We start from the raw sequence: 23,522 nt of genomic DNA, 5'->3' as shown, positions 1-23,522 counted from the left end.
GGAATTGCTGCGTGCTGGGTGACTGTGTTCTCAACTTATAACAGGGTGGCCGGCCTCTAGCAGGTCCACTGCCTATTGCCTCTGGGAGTCTCACCCTTTGGCCATGGGCACCCCATCTGGGGCCTCCATCCTTCTTCTCCTTGGATGGATGCGCGGATGTCGCAGTGATGTGTGGCCTTGGGTCCTCAGTACTCTTCAGGGTCTTGGATGGGAGAGTTGCCCTGGTTCCATCTGTCTGTTTCTCTCGTGGGGTTGTTACTGCAGCTTCCCACCCTCATTATCAAGTCAATTCATGACAAATACACATAAACATCTCTCAGGTGATTAGTATATTTTCTCATTTTTGTGTTCCAGGTGCTGTATGTTTGTTTTTCTTACAGGTGCAGCAGGTGTCGATACATTGTTCATTTCTATTTGTGCTCCATCCTATTATTATACCCCCCACACACACTTTTTCCCCTGCCTGTCCTACCTTACACAGTGTCATACTTTATCACATATAATGTAATAACTGAAATAACACAAAAGGAAATGAATAAATAATCAGATAAAAGATTCACATGAACACAAGGAGGCTATAAAGATTTTATATAGCTGTTTTTGGAAAAGCAAAATGTGTTTGGCACCACAGTGCACTCAGATCACAACTCTGATTGTAAAAGCTGCCAGACAGGACAGGATTTAAAAATTAAAAAAAAGGGCATCATGTTCATTTGCAGTGACCATTCCCTCAAAGGTGTCACAAAACATAACAGCAAAATGTTCTCTACAGCAGAACTAAGAAAAAGGAAATCACTGAAGGGTTCAATGGTTCAGGTTTTTCCTTTAATTTTTCACCCATTTATGTCATTTATACTGTCATGAAAAACAAACTTTGAAGTAAAAGGAAAAGATAATTATAGATGATAACTTAAAAGGAAACACTATTCGAGCTGTCATTATAATAGGTCTGGAGTTATTTTTCCATCAGAAGAGTTTTGTGCCTGTTGGCTGACACAGAGTCAGAGAGCTGATCCCTCAACCAGGAGGACAAAGAGCAAACCAACGATAAACCCGACAGCTCAGCTTTGTTTAAATAATGTATGAAGGTGAGATGGTTTCTTTGCACTTATTTATGTTTTACTGTGTTATCATTAAAAATATCACCACTGGACCTTTATAACTATACAAGGTAAGTTACACTGAATATTTTTTCCTGATAATATTTACTGATACTGAATGAAAGTGAATTATTTAACTGCGATCAACATTTGATCTCCTTCCATATGTTTAAAGCATGATATTAAAAACAGGGTCCATCAGTTGCAATAATAGCTGCACTTCTTTAAATTTTGATGGAAGAATGACGTTTTTTCCCTACCTGCTGAAGGTTTCCTGTAGCTGCTGTGGCAGGGCAGCAAAGTCGAAGGCGCAGTAGGACTGAGGCAGAGACACCTCCGTGTTCCTCTGCAGCTCCACAGGAGGGTTAGTCATGATCGGAGCAGCACTGCCGAAGAACTGGTAGGAGTACCTGAAGTGTGACAAATATACAACCATCAATGAACAGATAAAATTAAAACCACTGCACTAAATATTTGGATGGATTCCTAAATAGAAAATTATCTCAATCAAACACCAGACAGAAGTCCACGAAATCTTACGATAATAATTTTTTTAAAGGCATGTTTGTTATAACTGATTTTTTAAAATAAACTGTTAGAAGTGATGATTGTGAGTAAAATACAGGAAAACTACTTCCTCTATGTTGAACAGTTGATAAATTAACCATCCACACTTATACAGACCTTTAAAGCACTAAAGGTAAAATCAGTACATTTATTTGTACATGTTAACAATTAAAAATCGTTACTGCCCCCATTAACCCAGTTTTCAAGATACTTAGCAGGTAGTTTACATCTTATGGTTTTTGAGAACATATAAACAGGTTTAACGGCACTGATAGCATTGCATGATTGCAAGTCGCAACTGGGCTTGTTTTTTATATGGGAACAAAATCATGGCAGACAGGATTTGTAGGTTCTTAATGCAAATAATTTGTGTATTTCATTAATAACAACTTTAGGCCCAGAAATTTTAGTTATGCAGCCAGACCCTGAACCTCAACAGCTAACAAATAGATGACCACTCAGGCTACAGCCTCAGTTTCTACCTGTTAATGTTTCTAAAGTAGAATCACTGTGGCGATCGCTTTGTGCTGGTTTTCATGTTTGTTTTGTGTTGCCGGTGTTGTGCTTGCATACTAAGAGAAAGATCACGTGTGTGCTCATTAGGATAGTGCATTAGGTGCTGGTATGTTGGGGTGTGGCCTATTGCCTTATATTGTAAAATGTAACTATGAGAAAATGCATTTCAGGTGACTTTACGGAGAAACAAGAAACTAATGCATCACATTGTGTAATTAATTTCTCCAGTAAATACTTAAGTAACGCACTGCATTATTTGTAAAACCAGTAATGACTCAGAAAAAAGAGGAAAAATACCTCCAACAAACCTTCGACCCACAGCATGCAATTAATTTGCAAGAATCGAATGTCTTCGATATCTTGCTTAGTGATGGTGATGACTCTCAAGGCAGAGTCAATGAGAACCCCGTGAGAATCGATAAGGATATGAATTAACAAGTAATATCAATAATGGCATCAGAATCGCTAAATTCTTATCAATTCAATTGACAAATTTTTTTTAATTGTTGTTGTAAACAAGCTGCAATTTCTAATGCTTGGCACCATGCAAATAAAACTGAATGGAAATTAAAATGCTTCCTCCTGACTCAGGCTCAATGCTGCTGAGTGTTTGACAGATATTAATGTGAACATCTAAAGTTCCCTAAAATCTCTGCACAGCACCGTATGTGGAAAAACTCATTCTGACAGCTGAGAGCAGATAAAGTGTTTCACCTGAGCGTAGCAGCAATGGGGTGGGGTAAGCTGAGGTTTCCCAGGCTGCGAAGGTCCAGAGAGAAGCAGTAGTGATGAGCGGAGGGGGGGATGGAGACTTTGGGAGCAGAAACACTGACGGATGACATTCCACCATCCGCTGCAGCCTCAGGCTGTCTGGGCAGCGATGCTGGAGCCTCCAAATCTGTAGCTGGACACCAGTGAACAAACTTCAGCTCTAAACCTTTCAAACTTCTCGTGTGAAAATGACAGCTGCTTATTTTAAGTCTTACCTGCCAATCCTGTTGGCTCTCTGCCGTGCCGGAGCTCATCCAGCAGACTCTCTGCTTCGCTCTCTGTATGAGATGAAGGAGGAGGGAGAGGAGGACCGCGAGGACCAGGATGTGGAGGAGACCCTGCAGGCTTATGGACTGGAGAAGAGCTTCGAGGTCTCTGTTCAGCAGGAGGAACAGCAGGAGACAGCGCTCCATTAGCCTCTTTATTCCCCACAGACTGCTGAAAGGACACAAGACCATGCAGCATGATATGTAGTGTGATAATCAGACAACAACTCAGGTCCATCATAAAGCATAACAAAAACAAACAATGCATCAGGAAGTTATAAAATCACAGTGGTAAAGAAACACATGAAATCTAGTCTGAAGCTCTATGCAGAGTTCTGCTCTCCCTCCAAATTGCTGTGAGCGCAAAGATTCATCCTTCATTCATCTCATATAATTTAGAGCTGACAACATCCCAATCATAAATGTTTTAGAAATTAAACTCTGAGTACTTGTTTTCATTTACCTGCAGTGTGACCTCCTCCCTCCTCAGGGTTACAGCCACTCCCAGAGTCGGCTGCAGGTCAGTGGGCAGAGCAGGCAGCGTATGCTTGACTCGCTTCGGAGGCTGCAGGAGAAAGGCTCCCTCTAGTGTCGCTGCTTTGTTATCCAGATCCGTGGAAATACCAGCCAGAGCTGAGAGAGAAATGTCAGTGCTGCCCAAAGAGTGATTCCCACAGCACAGGTGGATCTGAGGAAGAGAAAGGACTAAGACATACAGGTACACAGCAGGTAACTGGGAGGCAGGAGCTCCCAGTCAGGCACTCACCTGTAAACTGGGCTGCTGAGACAGGAAGGCTTTGAGGATCTGTTTGCTACTGCGGATGCGCACAGACGCGCGCTCAGGCTCAAAGTCAGGACTCAGGAGGTTGTGGAAAGGCTCGCTGGTTATGTCGTTCCCCAGTAAAGAATAGTAGAAGAAGAACTCTGAGCCCTCCGCTGACAGTTTCATGGTGCTGGGGACCAACTACAGTGAAACAAAAACATTTCTGGTTTTAAAGGATTCTCTTTTAAAGTCTACATGTACATGTGAAGATGATTTTTCAGTTTCAGTCAGCATGATGGTAAAATACGAGTGTGTGCATGTGTGTGATAACGTTATAGAGTTATATATATTTTACTATTTTATTGAAGAACTGTTTTATAACAATTTTAACTCCCACAGAAGCTGCAGATTTTCATAAAAAAACATCCATTTAAAGTTAAATATGAATAAATACTTGAAGTTCCCTTTTAATTAATCGATAGTTAACTCAAACATACAGTTTTTAAGAAAATGTTAGCAAAAGTCAAACGACTTTACTCGGTTGCGTGACCCTGAAGTACACCGACAGAGAAAACAGGCAGCTGCAAGTGTTAATGGTCCTTCCACATGTTCCTCTACAGAACATTTCTCAAGATTTACTTCTCTAGATATATTTCAATAGCCAGAGGCTTTCTTTCACTCATGGTAGTTCTTGCTGAACAAGTCAAGGTTGCGGAGGGCTGAAGCCTAAATTAGCTGTCATCCAGCAAGAGGCAGAATTCACCCTGGACAGTTTCAGGCTCAAAGACACACCTATGACCAATTTGGGATCACATCATGTGTTTTGACTGTGGGGGAGGAAGCCTGAGAAGCCAGAGAGAAGCCAGAGAGGTACAAAGAGAACATGCAAACTGTACACAGAAAGACAGCTGCTGGATTCGACAGCTGCTGTGATGTAGCAGTGCAAACCACTGCAACACAGTCGTCAATTCAAATTAAAAATCTGATTACATTTAGGCTATTCAACAGTGAGTTATTGTCAATATGACATTCATTTATTTGTTTATAGAGAACCCCTGCTAGTACTTCTTGAATTCTGTTTTTTTATTATTTTATCTGTTTCACTGAAGAGCACATCAGCCATCAGAGCCATGCAGCGCTTCCTTTCTTCTTTGCAGGGCTGGTCGACTAATTGGATTTCCATTTAATTACATTTTTGGCTTCTGGGGATAAAACGATTACTTTTCTGCCTTTATTTTTGCTATAAAAACGAGAGCTTTTGGTCAAAAAATCTACAGCGCATGAAATAATTGAAAATGGCTCCCATTGGTGAACCAGTAGAAGGACAATTAATGGGTGCCTGCAGGTTCCTTTGTTTTTTCTCACCCGCTCTGCTTTCGGGTTTCTGGGACGTCATTTGGTTATCAGCTTCAGCTCTCCCTCGTTTCTTTGCAGGGCTCTTATTGCCACCTGCAGACATCTTGTGGGAGAGGCTGTAGGCCAGCAGGGATTGGCTTTACATTTAAAAGCAACTGCTAATCTGGGCCCCTGACACCACAGCCATGTTTTTTCAATTCATTTATTAGTTTTAGTATGTTTAATATATGCATGACATTAATTAATAGTTATACTAAACATCCAAGATTAGAATTACTGCCACATTAAGCTATAAAATGAAAACACCCCAACTACACATTAATTAAGATTTATAACTAATGCTGCGCAGCGTGTAATGTGAAAACAATTCTAATTGCAATGGTTGGAGAAGAGATTGGTTTAATTTGGCAGTGAGATACTCAGTGTCTTTGCTCTCTTATTATGACACTCCAAAGGAGGCAGTCCCTGTAGGAGCAGTTAAGAGATGAAGCAGTAATCTTTCAACAACAATAACCACCTGTGATATTCTTCATCCATATTTTAGAAGTCATTCTGAGAAAACTGCTGTGCTTTTATTTCTTTAATACTTTTCTCAGCTTCTCCCAGAGTGCCTTTAGATGACCCCAAATAGCATGCCTGGGGATGCTGTCAGCTGGGTTTATCATCATTATCTGACACGTGGAAACAGAAACAACCCATGCAGCAGTGACAACATACGAGCGAGCCAAGAAAAAGAGTGTTTCTCCATTTTCTGTTATCAAACTTTAGTCCAGATACTGGAAATTTGTGGGTGTGACATCACTTTGGCTACATTATCTTAAGCAATAACAATTCAACATTTAGGTCTGACGTGATCAGACAGGCATCAGGGTCAGAGTTCGGTCTTTACCTGCTCTAGTTTGGTTGCGAAGGCCACGGTGACAGAAAGGACAAACATGTCGGTGCAAAGATCTGCCGGCCCTACTTGATGGTATCCCTGGTCTGGGATCAGTATGGCCTCCAGCTTCTCTGGGAGTAGATCGGTCACCGAGGAGGAACCTACACCAGCATAACAAGGAGATCAAAACAAGCAGTAAATAAAAGAGCAAAAACAAAAATCTTACAGGTTGCAGATGTGAAGAAACCACAAGTTTTATTTTTATTCACTGAAACCACCAATTATTCCTCTCTGATGTTTGCTGGTAGCAGAGCAACGCTTACACAAGAACCGGAGCTGAGCCTGAAGTGAGACTGTACAAAACCACAAGCAAGACATCATGGCTGCAAACCAGGAACTGTGTGAACAGAAGTTTAACTCTAAATAGAGCAATGTTCACCTCAGACACATTTTCAGATCTGAAGTGTACAAACTGAGATGTCAGAACAGGTTGTTACAGTAACTTGGCAGCAAAAAGGACTCAGAGTTAGGGCTGCAACAATAAACTAAATGCTTAGGTAAAAGCACGGCTCTTTAGCACGCCCTTGTGTTAAACAATGAGCAGGCGAGCGTTTCATTCACATTTGTTACTAAAAACAGACCTGCAACTGAACCTTATTTAGGAGCAACGGATGAATAAAACGTAGCCCCCAGTTTTTCACAACAAAAACACTGATAAGACAACAACAGCAGTGATGATGACACTGTCACATACACACACACCACCGTGACTGAGAAGGTGAGCTCAGATTGAGTGAAAGAAAACGTGTTTCTAGCATCCAAAATATCCTGGAATTACCATTAAAACCTTTCCTGGGAAAAAGCTAACGTCCTTCTTCAAACCACCTGGTCAGCAAACTCTGACATGAAGAACTTTGTAGCTGCTCCATCCACTGCCGTTTGGTTTACACAGCAAATAAATTTGCAGTAAGTCTCCAGAAGTTGTATTAAAATATGCAGATGAATGTTAACTTGGTCTGAAAGGATGTTTAAATCACACAGCTTCCTGAAGACTGACGACAGACGTCTTATTTTACGTGGCGCGATGCCTGCAGCACACAGGGTGAGTCTACAGGGGGGCATTTTCAATTCCTCAGATTAATAATGAAATAATACAAAATACTGTGTTAATTAAATTGCATTCATATTTTTAAAAACTGAATAAAAAATATTCATAAAAGTAAAAGCTTTTTTTCCCAGCAAGCCAATAAAAATGTACATGGACCAATAAACTCTGAACCACTGACCTGTTAGGTAGAACGCTGAATTATTATTACATCTACATCATTAACTTGTTGTCAAAAGCACACAAACACTTGCCTCATATTAATGTCAGAAAACCTTCCAAGAAGCAAGAGTACAAATTGCTTACATATCTTATTTTATTTAGCTTTGACTGCACTTGAGAGTATTTATTTATACAAAATATATAATATTTATATATTTTTTTTTTAAATTACGTTTTAATATGGCACATAAATACAATCAAAGGATTTATTTTTTTCTGACAGACGTTATATGCAGTTAAACTTTAAAGCATTACAATTTCTAAAATAGAAAACAATGAAAAGTTCATTTTGAAAGACGTGCTTTTTGTCTTTTGAATGTTTATTATTTCTTATTAATAAAACAAAAGCATTTCTTATCTGACTTCTCGATTAATCGACGGAATAATCAGTTGATTACTCGATTAGTAAAATAATCAATAGCTGCAACCATTCTCAGTAAAAATATATTTATTCATTTTCTGAATTACCTACTTGTGTATGCAATCTTGTGAAAAAGCGGCACATAGCATTTAGACTAAGTATAAACTGTGATAATCTCAATGAAAATATTATATTTGTTTTAAATGTAATGAGTAATAGAATAGTAGTTCTTCACCCTCATAAGTAAATCGTAAACAGAAACATAGACTGAGTGCTCCCTTATGATTTTTTCCCCCTGCAGTAACAGCCGAAACACAAAGCCCTCGCAGTCAGTGCACTTTAACAGGCAAATATGAACTAAGTGAACTTCAGCTCGAGGCTCAACTGTATAGACTGGGAATATTTTCCCAGAGAAATGATGAGATTCAATTTTCTGAATGTGCGACTTTATGATTTTACAAGTGCTCACTTCACAGAACGGAAATCCCACAATCTGAGCTCCTTCTGCAGCTATGACCCTGTAATGACTAACATGACACATGACTAATGCTATGTTATGTTATGAAAGAGACAGACCATCAGGCCACTGTTCTTTACAATGTCAGTAAAAGTTACACCAGATCCTCCATCAGTGCACTAATCTGTCAAAATGATGGATAAACTCTGGAGTTGTCTGTCATTGTCAGAAAAAAAGACAAGAATTTCTAAAAATTTCATTTTTTTTCACATCTAGAACCCTGGAGGAGGTTAAAAGTATGCCTGGTTTAAATAGAGACGGATTTTACACATTAAAAACTCTGGATTTAGGCTCCATGTATGCTGCCAACCCACTATTCTCCCTTCTTAGATTTCAAACATGAGTCAGTGTTTTCTCTACAACTGAGCCAAGAGCTGGACCTTTTTCTTCTTACTCACACTTTATATTTGAGGGTGACCAAAACCTAAACAGTAAGCAGTAACTTTATAGAAGGATGGTAAAGGAAAATAAAATCCCAAGCTTTGTCTTTTGCCCTGATTCTTTTAAGTTTCTTTAAGGCAGGAATATGGCACAGCAGTGACGACTCAGCACAGAGTCCGACTGGACTTCAGAAAGAAAAATAGTTTATTAAAATGTAGACTGTTCCAGCTCATCACCATCAAACACAAGTAATACAGTTAAATAGAGAAAAGATAAAACCAAGGAAGGTGAAAACAAAAGAAAGAGAGCTGGGAGAGCTCACCTTGTCGGGGCGGGGCCTTCTTGGCTTTGAACCTATCAGGTGAAGGTTCAGAGGGCTTGTTGTCATTCTCCAACACCATGCTGAGCAGAAGGGAAGGTTTCTGTTTGGTGTACTTACTGCTGAGCAGTGGATACCAGCGTGACTCCTGATACACACAACAGATTTATCAGAACATCAGCCCTGCATATCAAATCTTCTACCAGCGCACCTCTGAACAGACAGACAGACAGAGAAGACGTTCACCTGTTTGACCTCCTGAACTGATCGAAGGTCAATGACAATGTAGCCGACGCTTTCTTTTTTCTTGCTGACAGGGTCAACAGCAAAACACTGAAGCTTGATGGGAGTTCGCTGCAGTCTGAAGAGACAAGGCCATCAAGAGGCATTAGTGTGACTCGGCTAACATTTTCACAACCCTACTTTAGAAAGTTTTTTTTGTGGTTTGAGAGAAAATTTGTTTTCTGTAATACTTCAAAAGGTAGCTGCCTAACAAATCAAAAGTATTAGAAAGAACATCCAAACAGTCAGACAAACTGCTGTGATCGAACACCTGGGGACAAAGGGAAGGAAGAACTTCCTTTCAACAGGAAAAGACCTCCACCAGGGCCAGGCTCAGAGAGGAGTAGTAGTTATCTATTGTAACAATTTGGGAGGTGAGGCGAAAAAAGAAACATTGGCTAATTATGTTTTGTCCTCGTTGCTCAAACGATTAAATGAGAAAATAACCAGTGAATCATGAACTAGCCAAACAGAAACCTCTTTGACTTAAGTCTTAAGAAAGTCCAAACATGTGAATTATGGAAAATTAATAACAATAATCAGCCTCTGTACAGTTGTGAAGAGGCAGAGCATTAGGTACAGGCATCAAAAACCTTTTTTGGTCCCTGGTTGGTGTAATTTTTCTTCCAAGGTTGCAGTTCCAAGTAACTCTACACTTGGCTTGTCCATCTTTTATATACAGTCTATGGAGGCATGTGGTTGCAGCTCTACAGTCAATCTTTTCAACCTACTGTAATTTAATGGAAATTGTTCTAATATTAGTATTTTGTGGTTCTTAATTAAATAATTAGATAATAATAATAATTCGATTTTTACAATATTACCACAACTTTAACCTCAACATAATTTTCAAAAAAAACAGTCGCGTCATCACATAGTAAATCCAGTAGAATGTGCTATGCTTCCACTGTTTACAAGCATGTAGCAAAGAAGCATCGCAGCTAAACACAGTGGGTGGAGTCAAGTTGCGTATTGACAGAACAGACAATATAAAAGATAGACATGGACAGGGCTGGAAAAATGTATCCAACGACAAAGACCTTTTGTATAAATCTATGATGAAAATAACAGCTGTATCATGAGATCAAAAATATTAAATTGCTCATAGAGCCCAGGATGTGATTAAAAAGTTTCAAAAACACATGATATCTAACCTGTGCTGGTGCAGTGTCCTGCGGTCAAGCTCCCAGGCCAGCTCGGTGCTGAACTGCGGTTGCTCTCTGTGCTCTACAGGATCCGTGGCCAGCTGCTCTCCATCAAAGCTCGCCTGAACCACCAGACTGAGCCGAGGACTCTTTGGGAAGTGACGACCTAGGGATTGACACAAAGTGTTTCCGACACACTGGTTACACAGATGCTGATCAATTCTCTACTTTGTCCCACTTTCTATTGTGTACATCAAAAGGTTTTGATGTACACAGCAGAGAAGCACTATATAAGAATCAGTCCATTTACTTTTTACCATCTATCTAAGTAGCTGTATTAAATGATCATGACGTCTAAATCAATATGTGACTATGACTTATTCGTTAATTGAGCTGGCCATTAATGTCATGGTAAATTTGGCCTTTTAATTCGAAATAATTTAAAACTCTTGCATTCAATTCTTGTTTGTGAATGTCACTAAAGATGTGTGCTGTATAACTACTCCACCTTGTAAAAAGAACAGTTTAAAGAAATCATATAAAGGCCAACAAAGGCCAAACAGGTGGACAAGAGACAGAAAGCAGTGAACTCCCACATGGGGTGTTGCACCTGGCCACCCTATCTACTATGTGCTGAGTCACAAATCAGAATACTGATGCATTATCGCTGAAAGCCTAAATTCATCAAAACATCAACACAATGTGATAACTTGCAAATTCAACGATGACATAGAAAGTCATAGGTGTAAGAAGCTTTCTCAGCATAAATGACATTAACGTGGCTTCTATACTGTCCCCCGTGACAGGAATAGCTGCTTCACCAGCTTAGGGCGTGTCATTCGAACAGCAAACACTTAATGCCTCCTCAGCCTGGATTTAATTCACCGACCTGAGATCACCACCAACACTTGCAGCAGCAACAGGTTCGGCTTTTCCCCATGGGACTAACAACACCCGTTAAACGGCTGCAGTTGTGGTACCAACGAGTCAAATACGTCACGTATAAGCAAACATGGCTGGTAGCTCCAATGTAGGAGGGTTATCGGAGGATATCCAGCTCTTTAAATCGCTCACCTTCCAGAATGGACAGAACGATGAGAAGTTGGTCAGTCTTCGCAGCCATGTTGACATTTGTACAGCAGGGAAGTGAAAAAAAAAGTTTTATTCAAAATGGGAAAACTCTCCTTCCCGCCGCTGCTCAGCTGAGTTTTGACGAAGATGTCAAGGTAAAGAAACGTAGTTTACATAAAGAATAACTGTACGACCGTTACAGGCAGCAAACAGCCGCTTTGTTGTCAAGCTTTGGCGCCACCCATTTTGTTTTCAAAGAGGAAGTGATGATAAAGGCGCCCGAGTTCTTAGCACCTCATGCTGGTTGGAGGTGGAACTGCAGTAAAAGTTACCCACTACTACTATTACTACTACTACCACTAGTACTGCTACGTCTGCTATTACTACCAGAGTTATTATAGTTTTGTGTTTTCTGAGTATTTTGTAATTTAGTTTTGATTTTTTTTTTATTCTAATATAACTGATTTTCATTTAGTTTCCAGCGTGGGTTTACTTATTTAAATTTACTCCCTATAGATTGAAAATGTTAATTTTGAAAGCATTATGTTAGCAACAGGACCCTATAAATCACTTGTACCTTACAGAGGACAGATGTTTGCCTGTCATATGCAAGGTGTTACACTTCATCACATAAAACTGTTTTTCACACAGTTATTTTTCAAACATTTAAAAAGCCAATGGTCAACATGCTGTTGAAACACAAATATCCTGAAGAAAGAAAGAAAGAAACAAAAAAAACCCTTCACTGACCAAAAATGTATATAAACATCCTTTAATCATGATTGCCAAACATATGAATTAAGGCATATACAGTATAAAAAAGCAACAGCAGGTTTCATGTTTTTGTACGTTTTCAGTGTGTGAATAACTGGATATACCAGGTGGATGAATTGAACATACCAAGCAGCCTTTTAAAGACAACACTGTGTCTCCCAAAAGTTGACAGCATCTTGTAAACAGAGTTCATAGCACTATATTCAAGTAATAGAATGATCACTGATACTATGCAGGTAAGGTGTTGTGAGTGAGGCAGAGCTACTCATAGACAAGGTAGACCACTGGGATGATGTCGTCAGTCAAGGGGCCACAAGAGGTTATTTATAATAAATACAATTATACAAAAAGGAAGCCCCCTACTGTTCAGTAGGGTTATAACCCCAGTGCACACTTTCCTGGCGAGGTTATAGTCACAATCGTTTGTTGAGTGCTCATTTGTTAAAACATGATTATTCTGTTAATTATATAAGGGGGCCATTTAATCTAATGGCTGTCACTACTTTGTGATCTCCAATTTTCTGTGATATTTGATCTATTTGATTCACCTTTCATATAAAGGCTATTGTCTAATTAATACACACAAATACACATACTGCAGCACTGTGATATTGAGCTACTCATGTCTTTAGCCTAAACCAATAGTCATTAGTCAGTGCTTCCAAATTTTTGGAGATCATACTGGTCATACTTGGAACTGTTCTGAGTCTGTAGCTGATATCGAAACCATTAACTGGCCCTCACTCTCAGCCATAATCCTCTTGACATGGTGGCTATTGATAATAGCTGACCATCCAGAGGCTTTTGGATCAGAGGGCTGGTGAAATAAGCCTTGGATTATTTGCTTGACTGACAACCTGAAACTATATTTGCGGAAACAGCCTATTAGAGGTCTACTGTTGGTCTTTTTAAGCACATATGCCAGATATAAACATTATCACTCTGACAGTAGTTCTCCAGTGAGTTTTGAACAAATTTTGGATCATCTGTAAACATACATGCATCTACTGAACCTTATTTAAGCTGGCAGTGGTACAACACCAATGGTAAAGTCAGACCTTTGTGTCTATCAGGGACTCTGCTGTGAGCTAGTTAACTTGTAGAAAGCATGGGAGCAAGAGCACGAGCAGGGCGAAGGATTGTGGCACTCCACATATACAGTATGTCCCCACAGTCATCACTGACAATACAAATGTGGGCATTTCAACAAAAGGATCATTCCAGTGTGCATCCACTTTTCATTATTTGAGTGCAGATTTGATCTCATTAGATATTTCTGGCAACTTTTCTATCACTGTAAGTGTCATTGAAAATAAATATTGTAATCAAATCAACTATTTTTTTCCTAGAGCCCAAGAATCTTAAAATATTCTGTTGTATGCATCTAAAAACTGTTTAGATGGCAAAATGTTGTAATCGAAACTGAGCAGAATCTCATGCAAGTCAATGATTTAATGCACAATGTGAAAAAACAAAAGAATAACAAGAAAACAGAAGTCAACCCCAAGTTCACAGTCTGCATCTAGTCGTTCCATTTGATAAACAAATCGGTGCCAGTTATTGTTTTTGGTTTTTTGCCATCAACTCACTATTTTACCTGAGTGAAAATACCATGTTTCAGACAGCCTCGAGGTTATTGTAAATAATTTCCATTAGAAAGGAAAACGTTCACTGGACTTATCCTTCACAGAGAGGTATTTTAACAACAGAATTTATAAGCCCCAGTCTGTACATCTGACTTCAAAATCACTTTGACATTAAGCCTTGACGTTTGCTCTTTCCAAGCTGTTTAACTTGAGCTCATCAGATTAGACGTATCATGTCACATATCATGTGATCTTTCACAGTAGATCAAACTATAACTGTTCTAATTTGCATTTTTTTAGTCTATTTATAGACTTTTAGAGTAATCTGTATTTGACATGACTGCGAGCTCCAGAACTTCAGTTAGATGGACCCTGAGCATGCCTCAAAAAACAATTCAGCTTTTGAAAACACGATCTCTATATTACTCATAGCCGCTGCTAAACACTGTTGTTTTCGCTGGTTTTATCAGTCTGGCTTGCTCGTGCATGCAAAAACATGCATGCGATGCTGCTGTTGAATTGCAGTCTTTCTAATAGCTGCTGGAGGCTAGCTCCAAAATGAATCAATGCTCCTGCAAAAAATTTAGCTATAAAATTAGTTAATTCTGCTCTTTCATAAGAACTCTATAAGGGATGAATCAATTTTTCTGCTCAGCTTTGGATTTTGTTAAGGCTGGCAGGTGTGCCAACCCAGGTAGCTGTACCTGATCACTGTCTGCTAGCCTGCACCTCTTCTCCTAATCGGAGTCTCTAAACTGGATCTCTCAACTGTGTTTGTGCCGTTGGTGCCATTTGAAACATTTTTAACAAAACTCTATATACATTCTACATTGTATGACCTGCTGCGCAGGACATGCTCGTGCAAATAAAATTAAATTGTGCTTAAGTTATAGTTAGTAATTAGTGCTATGTAAATTTCTCTTATATAGCACTAATTAGCAGATATCTGTGTCTGTGCATTGCACTGTTAGAGTCTATGGATGTAACTAGCTAGCTGATAACTTAGCACCCCACTCCCGAGGCCAAATATGAACTCCAAACAGACTAACATGGTGGGGACCAAAATGGTAAAGGTGAAGCTTCAAAAGTAAAGGAAGTCACAGTGGCCATGTCCTTCTCTGATGTACAAAGCTCAGATGAATGTGATGTAGATTTGCAATGCGTTCAAAAGAAATCATCTGTTACTTATACTTCACTCAACAGTGGCCTAAATATAGCACACCTGAAAAACTATCTGTACGCAAATAATGAAAGTGCATCCAGTAGGTGTGAAGATATTTCACAGACGCTAACATCCCTCAGGCACACTGCCACTCATAAGAAGCACAAACTGGGGCGAACTGATTGTATTCATCACGTATGCAGTCTAACCAATGACATCACCGCATGTGCTGCAGATAAACTGAAGTCAGCGAGATAAACAGTGGCTCTGTTCCTGCCGGTCGTCCCCGCTCTGCCCTCTGCTCCCATACACGGCTGATGGAGATCAACATAGTGTACGATAAAGCATGTTAGTGCTCTGCCATGAATCTGTACAGAATATATACACCACTGGGTTCCTACATGGCACTGGGCAGGTCAATGTGAAGGTTTACTCTCACATAAAGACAATACAATCAACATGGTTACGCTCAAGTTACAGGTTAGTAATACAAATGTAGCGTCAGCACTATGGAGGGAGGAGGACTTCCACTTCAATAATCATAATGAGAATAATAAGGATAATAATAGACTTTTTAGCTTCCTAATGCTGTTTTTGTCCCATTTAAAAAAAACAAACAGATCCACACTAATGTGGTAAAGTGTAAGTCATCATCAATACATTCAGTCATATCATCATCATAATACACGACAATAACTGTGCATTTCTAAAGTTAAGTACCACAGCCCTGGTTGGGCTGAGTGCACGGCGCTCTGGGATGTTTTGTTTCATACATGCCACCTGCTTCTGTCAAAACTCTGTAAAACCAAAAGCTCTAAAAGTCAGTGATTCTGGATTTATACAGGTAGTTCGTCCTCAAACAGGTCCTGGTCCTGCTTCCCGTCCTGCTGTCAGCTCATCAGTTCCTCTGTGATGAGTTATAAAAGTGGTTCTTCTTTTATTAGTAAGAAATGAAAGAAGTTTTTTTTTCTTGATTTTTTTTTTCTTTTTTGTTCTCTGCCTCTCAGCGAGGCGAAGCTTATTCAACACCATGGAATTGATGTCTGATAAATCTGCCATTCCTCATGTGAGACGTGGTCACATGGTCCTACTTCTTCCCTTCGCTGTCTGTGGAGACAGGGAAAAAAAAAAGGTAAACTTTACTACACTTAGGATTTATGCTGAACAGAAGTAGAGATGCATCTGTGCTGGGTGAAAACAGTCAGGCCTCCTGTTTAGATTTGACAACACAATTTCAATTACAAACACTGCCTATTAACTGCTATGATTAAAATTAATGCAGCATTGTTGTGCTTTCTGTCATGTTTTTCAAGAACCAGGGTGGACAACCTGCTTCTTAATGTGTAAACATACCATAAAACTGGCTACATCTACTTGTTGTTATCTCATGTTAATGATATCCCTAACATTGCATGAATAGTTGTTATAGTCCATAAAAATTCTTCCTCCTCTCAGAGGACACTGAATCATGTAAACTATAAATAGGACAGATTATGATTGTTTCACTTTGTATTTTTATTCTTTAAAGCTAATAGAGTCACTTTACATGATTAATCAAATTTTAATTATACCGGGCGTTGGTGCAGCCTCCTCAGTTCATCCTCTGTGTGACATTAAGATGTTTTCACTCCTGTTCATTGAAGGTGACTCTCCCGTTAAAGGTACTTATTGTAAATTCTTGTGCTTAACACCAACTTCAAACTTTTCAGAATTAACTAAAGCTTTGAAAAGAACATTAAGATTCAACTGCTACATCTTTATGACCCGCACACATATATGCTGAAGAGATATCAACTGAAGCTGAACTGGGGCTGTGCTCTACTTTCGTGTAGTACCAATTTGTACCACAAGATGGCACAGTGAGTCAGTGTAACCTTGAAGCAACACCCATTTCTGTGGGAGCAGCTAAAAAATAAATTAATGACTAGCACACATCCTGAAAATATCTCAATACAACTTAATACAGCATTTGATAAGATGCCGATACTGGCGGGAACTTTTTTGCTAAATTCTTAAAAAGATGATTAGAAAAGACACATTTAAGCCAGCCTTCTCCTGATTACTGTCCACTTACAAAAAGAAGTTTTAAACGTCGGGTGGGTGGGACATATGTGCCTGAGATGACCATATTAAGGATCTCCTTGCAACAGTATATTTATATAACAGAAAGCCAGTAAAATCGAAATAGGATCTCTTTTAAGGGGCATTTTATTATTTGTTCTTTCAAGTAGTTTTTTGTAACACAACTCTTTAATACCTGAAGGAAAAACAGAGATAATTGGTACATGATCTGCAGATGTCACTCCAGGAAGATTACAAATTGCTCCTGTTTTTGGATTCTATAGAGAAACGTGGATATTCTTCATTTCTCTGCAGCTGTGTGCCTCCACTGTTGCCATCACTGCTGTTAATCTCCTCCATTTCACAGCAATTTACATTTATAGACAACTGCAGTGTCTGCAGCAGTACTGTAATCATCACATTAAGCTTTTTAACTGCCTGTCAGGTTCCCTCTGGAATATTTTCACAATTTTAAGCAAACATGGTGATATATGGTTTATGAAAGTATATGGAAAACACTGGAGAGAGGGTAATGATCTACTGGAGGATAATTTCAGCAACGAGGTACGAGTGTCGCACAGCCGAATAAGCAGAGAGCTGTTATTCCCAGCAGAGAAGTTTCAGATATTAGATTTATTGACCTGGCAGACGGCATGAAAATGAGACAATTGTCCAGCTCGTTTTGCTCTCAGTTTGCATTTTATGAGAGAAAATTTTAGCCAATTCATTTCATGATATGAAAACCTGGTAGATAATTTATGAGTCTGTGAGCCACACTGAGAGCAGAACAGGATATTCTGCACATAAATGATGAGTAATTTCAGCAGTAAAACAACACCCTGGCCACTTCAGTACTCTGTGTGCCAGAGCTTTAATACAAAAATGGGCCTAGTTTTTACAGTATTAATATCCAAGCTAACTTAGAAAATGCTTCCGTGATTTGAAGGCAATCTGCATTAAAAATCTAAGCAGCAGTTGTGCTTAATTTGTCTCCTTATTAGGGTGACATAAACCTTTCTTTTAAGAACTTGTACATGAAAAGAAATAATAAAAAATGAACTAAAGCAATATATAAAGTCTAACAATAAAAGCAGGCAAAAACGATAAATATATGTGCAGTATATCAAGATCTTTAAAGACAGTGAATTAGAGACTAAAGAGCAGTATCCCAACAATGAGTCCATGCTGCTCCACCCTTTTCAATCAAAGTTGTACAAGGAAGTCTCAACAAAGATGTCTAGTCTATGTATTAAAGATGTTCTGGTCCATTTACCCTGGTTTCCCAGGTGGAACCAGTGAAGCTTTAACATAATTTCAGTGTGTGTTTCCAACGTACCAGTTGAGGAGTGCCCTGACACCTGCTGACTGGAGACCAGCGACCTGGAGCTCAACCCTTAAAAACATAGGAATAGGAACATGAAGAGAGAGTCAGCTGTGATCAATGTTGGAGTTGTTACTCAAAAAAAGGTAATGTATTACACAGTACTTTACTTTTTGAAACAGGTAATGAACTACATTCCTCAGCTGGTACCTGAGGAAAGTCATTTATCTAATACAGCTTCTCCTTTGTGACATCACGTATGCTTTGCATGGCCTGAGATGCACTGTCAGATAATTACCAATTAACAGTATGAGAGTAATGTGTGACTTAAGTCTTTTAGAGCCTACGTCGTAGTACACTCAAGTGGCCGACACTGTTGCCACCATGTGTGTGTTGTGTGCATGCAATGCTCTGCAGTTCCACTGCTAATACACTACTTGGTGCTGAAGATTCTCTCTTTGAATTGATCCATTGTCTACAGCAGCGGTCCCCAACCCCGGGGCCTCGGACCGGTACCGGTCCGTGAGTCGTTTGGTACCGGGCCGCGAGAGTTGAGGCTCAGGTGTGAAATGTATAGTTTTCAGGGTTTTTATCGGTTTTGAGCGTTATTTTGTTATCGTTTTTATCGTTAACTCGGTTTTCCTGAGTATTTTCACGTGTGTTATGAATAAATCTTCTTTTTTTCGGTACCGGTACTAGTTTTATTTTGTCGTATTTATCCACGACACCTTAAAGGCCGGTCCATGAAAATAATGTCGGGCATAAACCGGTCCATGGCGCAAAAAAGGTTGGGGACCGCTGGTCTACAGGATGAGCAATTCACAGTTGATTACAATCTCTGTTAATGTGACATCTTGTTACATTTCTAGGGAGATGCATGTGAGGTTATGGCGTAAGTTAAAGCACAGGGATTCAGAAAGGTTTGTGGTGCATCTATCGCATAGATTTATCACAGAAGCTTAAATCTCACTTTAGGCTGTAGCCCCACACAATGATACAAATCTCTATCCTACCCAGGACAAACACACAAAATATGTTTTCAGTGTTTAAGAGCAAACATCAGGTTGACAACAAAGCTGAAAATCAGCAAAAAGGAGTCACGTTAGCAACAGCTTTTTCGGCTTTTTAGTCTGTTTCCACTTTAATATTAGCTTCTCACCCGTTTTGTGCAATTAGAGTAGAAGTATTATTGATGTGTCCACTCCTGAAAACTTGCAACCACTCAACTAATTTTTGCCTCCCTGCACATGATGTGAAGTCATCTAATTGTAGTATGTGCAGGAATAAAATGCACGTTTGATTTTTTTATTTTGAAATCCATCAATCCTGTAGGTAACTGAGGAACTTTCTTAATGCAAGTAACACCATAACTGTAATGTGATTACTATGTTACAGAAAAATGTAATGTGATTCCAGTAACATGTTATTTTGTATAGCATATCTCATTATCTAAACACTGTCTGCGTTTGTTTTGCAGATTCATACCTTGGTAGATGTCGTACTGTCCTGACATCAGATTGTAGCTCATACCCAGGTGTGTGTGATGGTGTGTGTGGAGGTGTCGGGCGAATGACACATGGTTCCTCTCTCTCTCCGTCTCTCTCTCTCCCTCAGGGGATCCCTTCTCACCAGGCTACAAACACACACACGCACGCACAAACACATACAGACATACACACACACGCTTACACTGTGCCTTTCACTTTTCTGTCTCCATAAGATTTTAGATGTGATCACTATTTTGATTTATTACATTCACATCATGCCAAGAGAAGTTATTTTATATTGACAAAATCAAATCAAGAATTATCTTTGCTAATTTTGCCAAGCTTAAGAAAAAATTGCAAAATTGTATCTCTATGAATTTTTCAGCAAACAGCAAAAGGTTTGTTTCTGCCTTCTGAAGTGACCCATGTAAGACACGACATCCTGAAACAGTCATGCCTTTGTTAACAAGTTTGCATGGTGATAGTGTTTAAATACACACATATTCAGGCCTATAATAAGAAGCTAATGAGTAAAATCCAAGTTCAGGTTGGGAGATGTTATATATGAGATAAGCAGCCACCACTTACAGACTAGCCAAAATACCCTTACCAATCCTGGAAGAGCCTGTGGACCACAAACCATGATGTAGGAGGAGCATCTATAGGTTTTAGTGTCAGTCTGAAGTCGAAAAGTAAAGTCAAAAGTTGTGCATGTTTTGTTGCGTACATTGTGTTAGATGCAACTTGATTCCTGCTTTTCTCCTGTTACCTGCAGGCTACTGTAAAACATTTTTGGTTCTTTAAGCTTTAATATATGCGCCTTAAACTTGTTAAAAAATGAGACTTCTAAGTGTGCTAATATTCAAATGATTTTATTTTTCTTTAACTGTTAAACTTCACAAAGGCTAAAACTGTCTAGGGCACATCTAAACACTCATTTAATGGAATAGAAATATAATCCATCAGACAGTTAACTTATACAGTCAACATTTTGCCGGCTTTACTTTGTGGTTTCCAGGCTGAACTTTATTAATATAATAAGTCCAGTCTTTACGAAACAAATCATTTGCGGGACACCCACATGCAGGGCTTTTAGTATATTTTTCCTCTCACTCTCTGTTGCTTTGTCTGCAAAGGAAAAACAAAACAATAACCTGATTATAAAAATAATCCTAAAACCTTCTTTGCACATGTATGTGTTGAGGTCATCACAATAGTTTCCTATTTAGGGGTTTATAAGGCATGTTTATGCCACGCTGATGTTATGTGATGGTCTTCGTGAGTGACTGCTTTAAATGCAGAGTGGAATCAAAGCAGTCTACCATTTTTACCCCCATCTTTATCTTTCCCTGAGGTGTTTTTCCTGTCTGAGGAAGATATCAGATCTGTGTCGTGTGAAGGAAAACAAACATCAGAAGTGTGTCGCTGTGAGCTGCAGTGTGGATGTGGCAGTAAAGCCTCTCACAGCAGGTGATTTTCCGTGATACTGATGGCTCTGCTGCTGCAGCAGCTCCATGGCTGAGGATGAGGATGAGTCGCTGCTCTGCTTGCTGCTCACCGCTCCTCCTCTGCCGGGTGGTGTCACCTCCGATTCTTCCCTGCCTGCTGTCTTACCGTACAGAGGATAATGAAAACCTATGACGACAAACACAGAAACAAAGAAACAGGCACACAGTAACTTTACATATCTATAAAAAATACAAATTATATTACCAACTCCAAACCAGTACATTCATTTGCAATACTTAACATGATATATATGATATTTATACTTGCACTTATTAAACTTTATTATAAATCTAAATGAATTGCACTTTACATTTTTAAGAAATACACAACGTAGCTATGTGACACTACTAAAACTCATATATGCAAATTGATATATTTATGATTTGCCACCAAACACTCAATTTTCTGACAGTTATTTCATGGTTCAGGCTTTAAAGAATTAACTAAGCCAAAAATAATCAAGAAAATTTCTTAATATAGTTTTGCATGTTAAGCAAACTCATCTTTTGCTGTACATGAACAAGGAGAATGAACAGACGCAATATATATGAGAGATTATGTTGTGAATTGGAATTCAGTTTCATAAATAAAGGCCTGCTGTTGCAGTTGCCTTTCATACTCCAGTATATACTCCAGTATAGGGGGCAGCATTGTGTGACAATATCCTTTCAGACAAAGGACCCCCAGCCATCCTGCTGAGGCTGAGCTGTCATCAGCTGTGAATGAAGAATGAGTGACTCACCAGAGAAGCAAATTTATATATTGCTCAGTTATGTTCACTGATATTCTCAGTATTCACAAAGTGTTGGGAGATTAGACTATGTGCAGCGGAGCACTGCATAACCTATGTGATGTGTGCAAGTGTATGCACTTCAGACTGCACAGGCAAGTGAACAACCCACTTCTTTTTGTGTGAGGGGAACAAAGAAGAAATGCTTGACTGTTTTATAGTCAGCTCATCTTCCTGGTACAAACCTGATGCGACATGCCAGATAAACACCAGCCTCTGTAATCAGTGAAGGGTATTTTATTTGCTGAATGACAGCAGGTAAAACTCATATGATGGCTAATACTATGTAACTATGCATCTTCACTAATTTAAAAGCCTTTCAGTGATTCAGTTTCAACTAGCACATCAATTCTTGTTATTGCTTCAGCTTAAACTTCATACTGAATGTTTCAGATGTAGCACTCAACTGTATTTTAATGTGAATACGCAAGTATAAGTGTAAACAAGAACTTTAGCTAAACTACTTAGCTGAGCCGAGACTAAATGGTGGAAACAGAGGTAAATAGCTAACAGTTCCCTAGATTAATTTTTGCATTGTTCTGCCTTTGTCTTCTGAGCTCTTATAACATATTTACCAAAATGTTGAACTACGCCCTTAACATTAACTCCGACCTTCACTCAGTCTTACCTGGGTAATTGTGGACCAGGGTTGGGGATACCCCTCTGTAGGAGCCCCCACTGCTCTCGCACATTGCCAGGTAGGGTTGATAGGAGGAGTGCTGGTACTGAATGTAGGGCTGCTGAGGGGTCATTGGAGGAGAAACTGCCGCCCGGGCACTTTGTGACTCCTCAGACAGCCCTCCCATTGGCTCCTGGCCCTGATCATCCAGCCCTTCCAGCCTGTCTGAATCCTCCGTGTCGATGGCAGGCGGGAGATCGTGCGGTGCATGGACCCTGGCTTTTTTAGCATCTGCACCCACAACTCCTCCTCTTTCTCCTCCACCTCCTCCTCCTGAAGTCATCTTGGCTCCGGCAGGCTCCATGGTAGCTCCCCATTCTTTTCCACTGTCTGATTCGCCCTCCTCAGCCTCCTCCCCATGCTGACTCTGTAGCTCTGAGTATTTGCTGTGAGCGAGGCGGTGAGCCCAGGTGGGGCCGTCTGAGGGCTAGATCGATGGGGACAAGTGTTGGTGCTACTTGCAGTGTTTCCCCTATAATTCTTTGTTAACAGTGGTGGGTGGGAGTCATTTTGGGGTTGGTTCAACTCCAGTCC

The 23,522-nt window shown here is 39.6% G+C and overlaps 2 protein-coding genes across 5 annotated transcripts in view; both read right to left on the bottom strand.

Annotated features, from left to right (window-relative positions):
* cep120 (centrosomal protein 120) overlaps positions 1–11,863 on the bottom strand; it is a 31,644-nt gene extending 19,781 nt beyond the window's left edge. The window contains exons 1-10 of one of the 3 annotated variants that reach the window (XM_005730606.2): positions 11,623–11,863; positions 10,558–10,714; positions 9,368–9,482; positions 9,125–9,269; positions 6,229–6,377; positions 3,987–4,184; positions 3,684–3,908; positions 3,170–3,392; positions 2,898–3,087; positions 1,361–1,510 (exon numbers count right to left, since the gene is read on the bottom strand). In XM_005730606.2, coding sequence (XP_005730663.1) covers positions 1,361–1,510; positions 2,898–3,087; positions 3,170–3,392; positions 3,684–3,908; positions 3,987–4,184; positions 6,229–6,377; positions 9,125–9,269; positions 9,368–9,482; positions 10,558–10,714; positions 11,623–11,671 — 1,601 coding nt within the window. In that variant the 5' untranslated portion in view covers positions 11,672–11,863. The remainder of the gene's footprint in view (positions 1–1,360; positions 1,511–2,897; positions 3,088–3,169; positions 3,393–3,683; positions 3,909–3,986; positions 4,185–6,228; positions 6,378–9,124; positions 9,270–9,367; positions 9,483–10,557; positions 10,715–11,622) is intronic. The other 2 variants (XM_005730608.2, XM_005730607.2) reach the window with 2 other exon arrangements.
* Positions 11,864–12,393: 530 nt separating this feature from the next.
* The window catches only part of znf608 (zinc finger protein 608), a 66,057-nt gene continuing 54,928 nt past the window's right edge, over positions 12,394–23,522 (bottom strand). For both annotated transcript variants that reach the window (XM_005730609.1, XM_005730610.1), the window contains exons 5-9: positions 22,938–23,415; positions 21,476–21,645; positions 20,009–20,156; positions 18,539–18,595; positions 12,394–16,248 (exon numbers count right to left, since the gene is read on the bottom strand). In XM_005730609.1, coding sequence (XP_005730666.1) covers positions 16,229–16,248; positions 18,539–18,595; positions 20,009–20,156; positions 21,476–21,645; positions 22,938–23,415 — 873 coding nt within the window. In that variant the 3' untranslated portion in view covers positions 12,394–16,228. The remainder of the gene's footprint in view (positions 16,249–18,538; positions 18,596–20,008; positions 20,157–21,475; positions 21,646–22,937; positions 23,416–23,522) is intronic.

Source organism: Pundamilia nyererei, unplaced genomic scaffold, assembly GCF_000239375.1.
Source record: "Pundamilia nyererei isolate P.nyererei 1_Seehausen unplaced genomic scaffold, PunNye1.0 scaffold00038, whole genome shotgun sequence".
Taxonomy (NCBI): domain Eukaryota; kingdom Metazoa; phylum Chordata; class Actinopteri; order Cichliformes; family Cichlidae; genus Pundamilia; species Pundamilia nyererei.
This window is presented reverse-complemented; position numbering and strand designations above follow the sequence as displayed.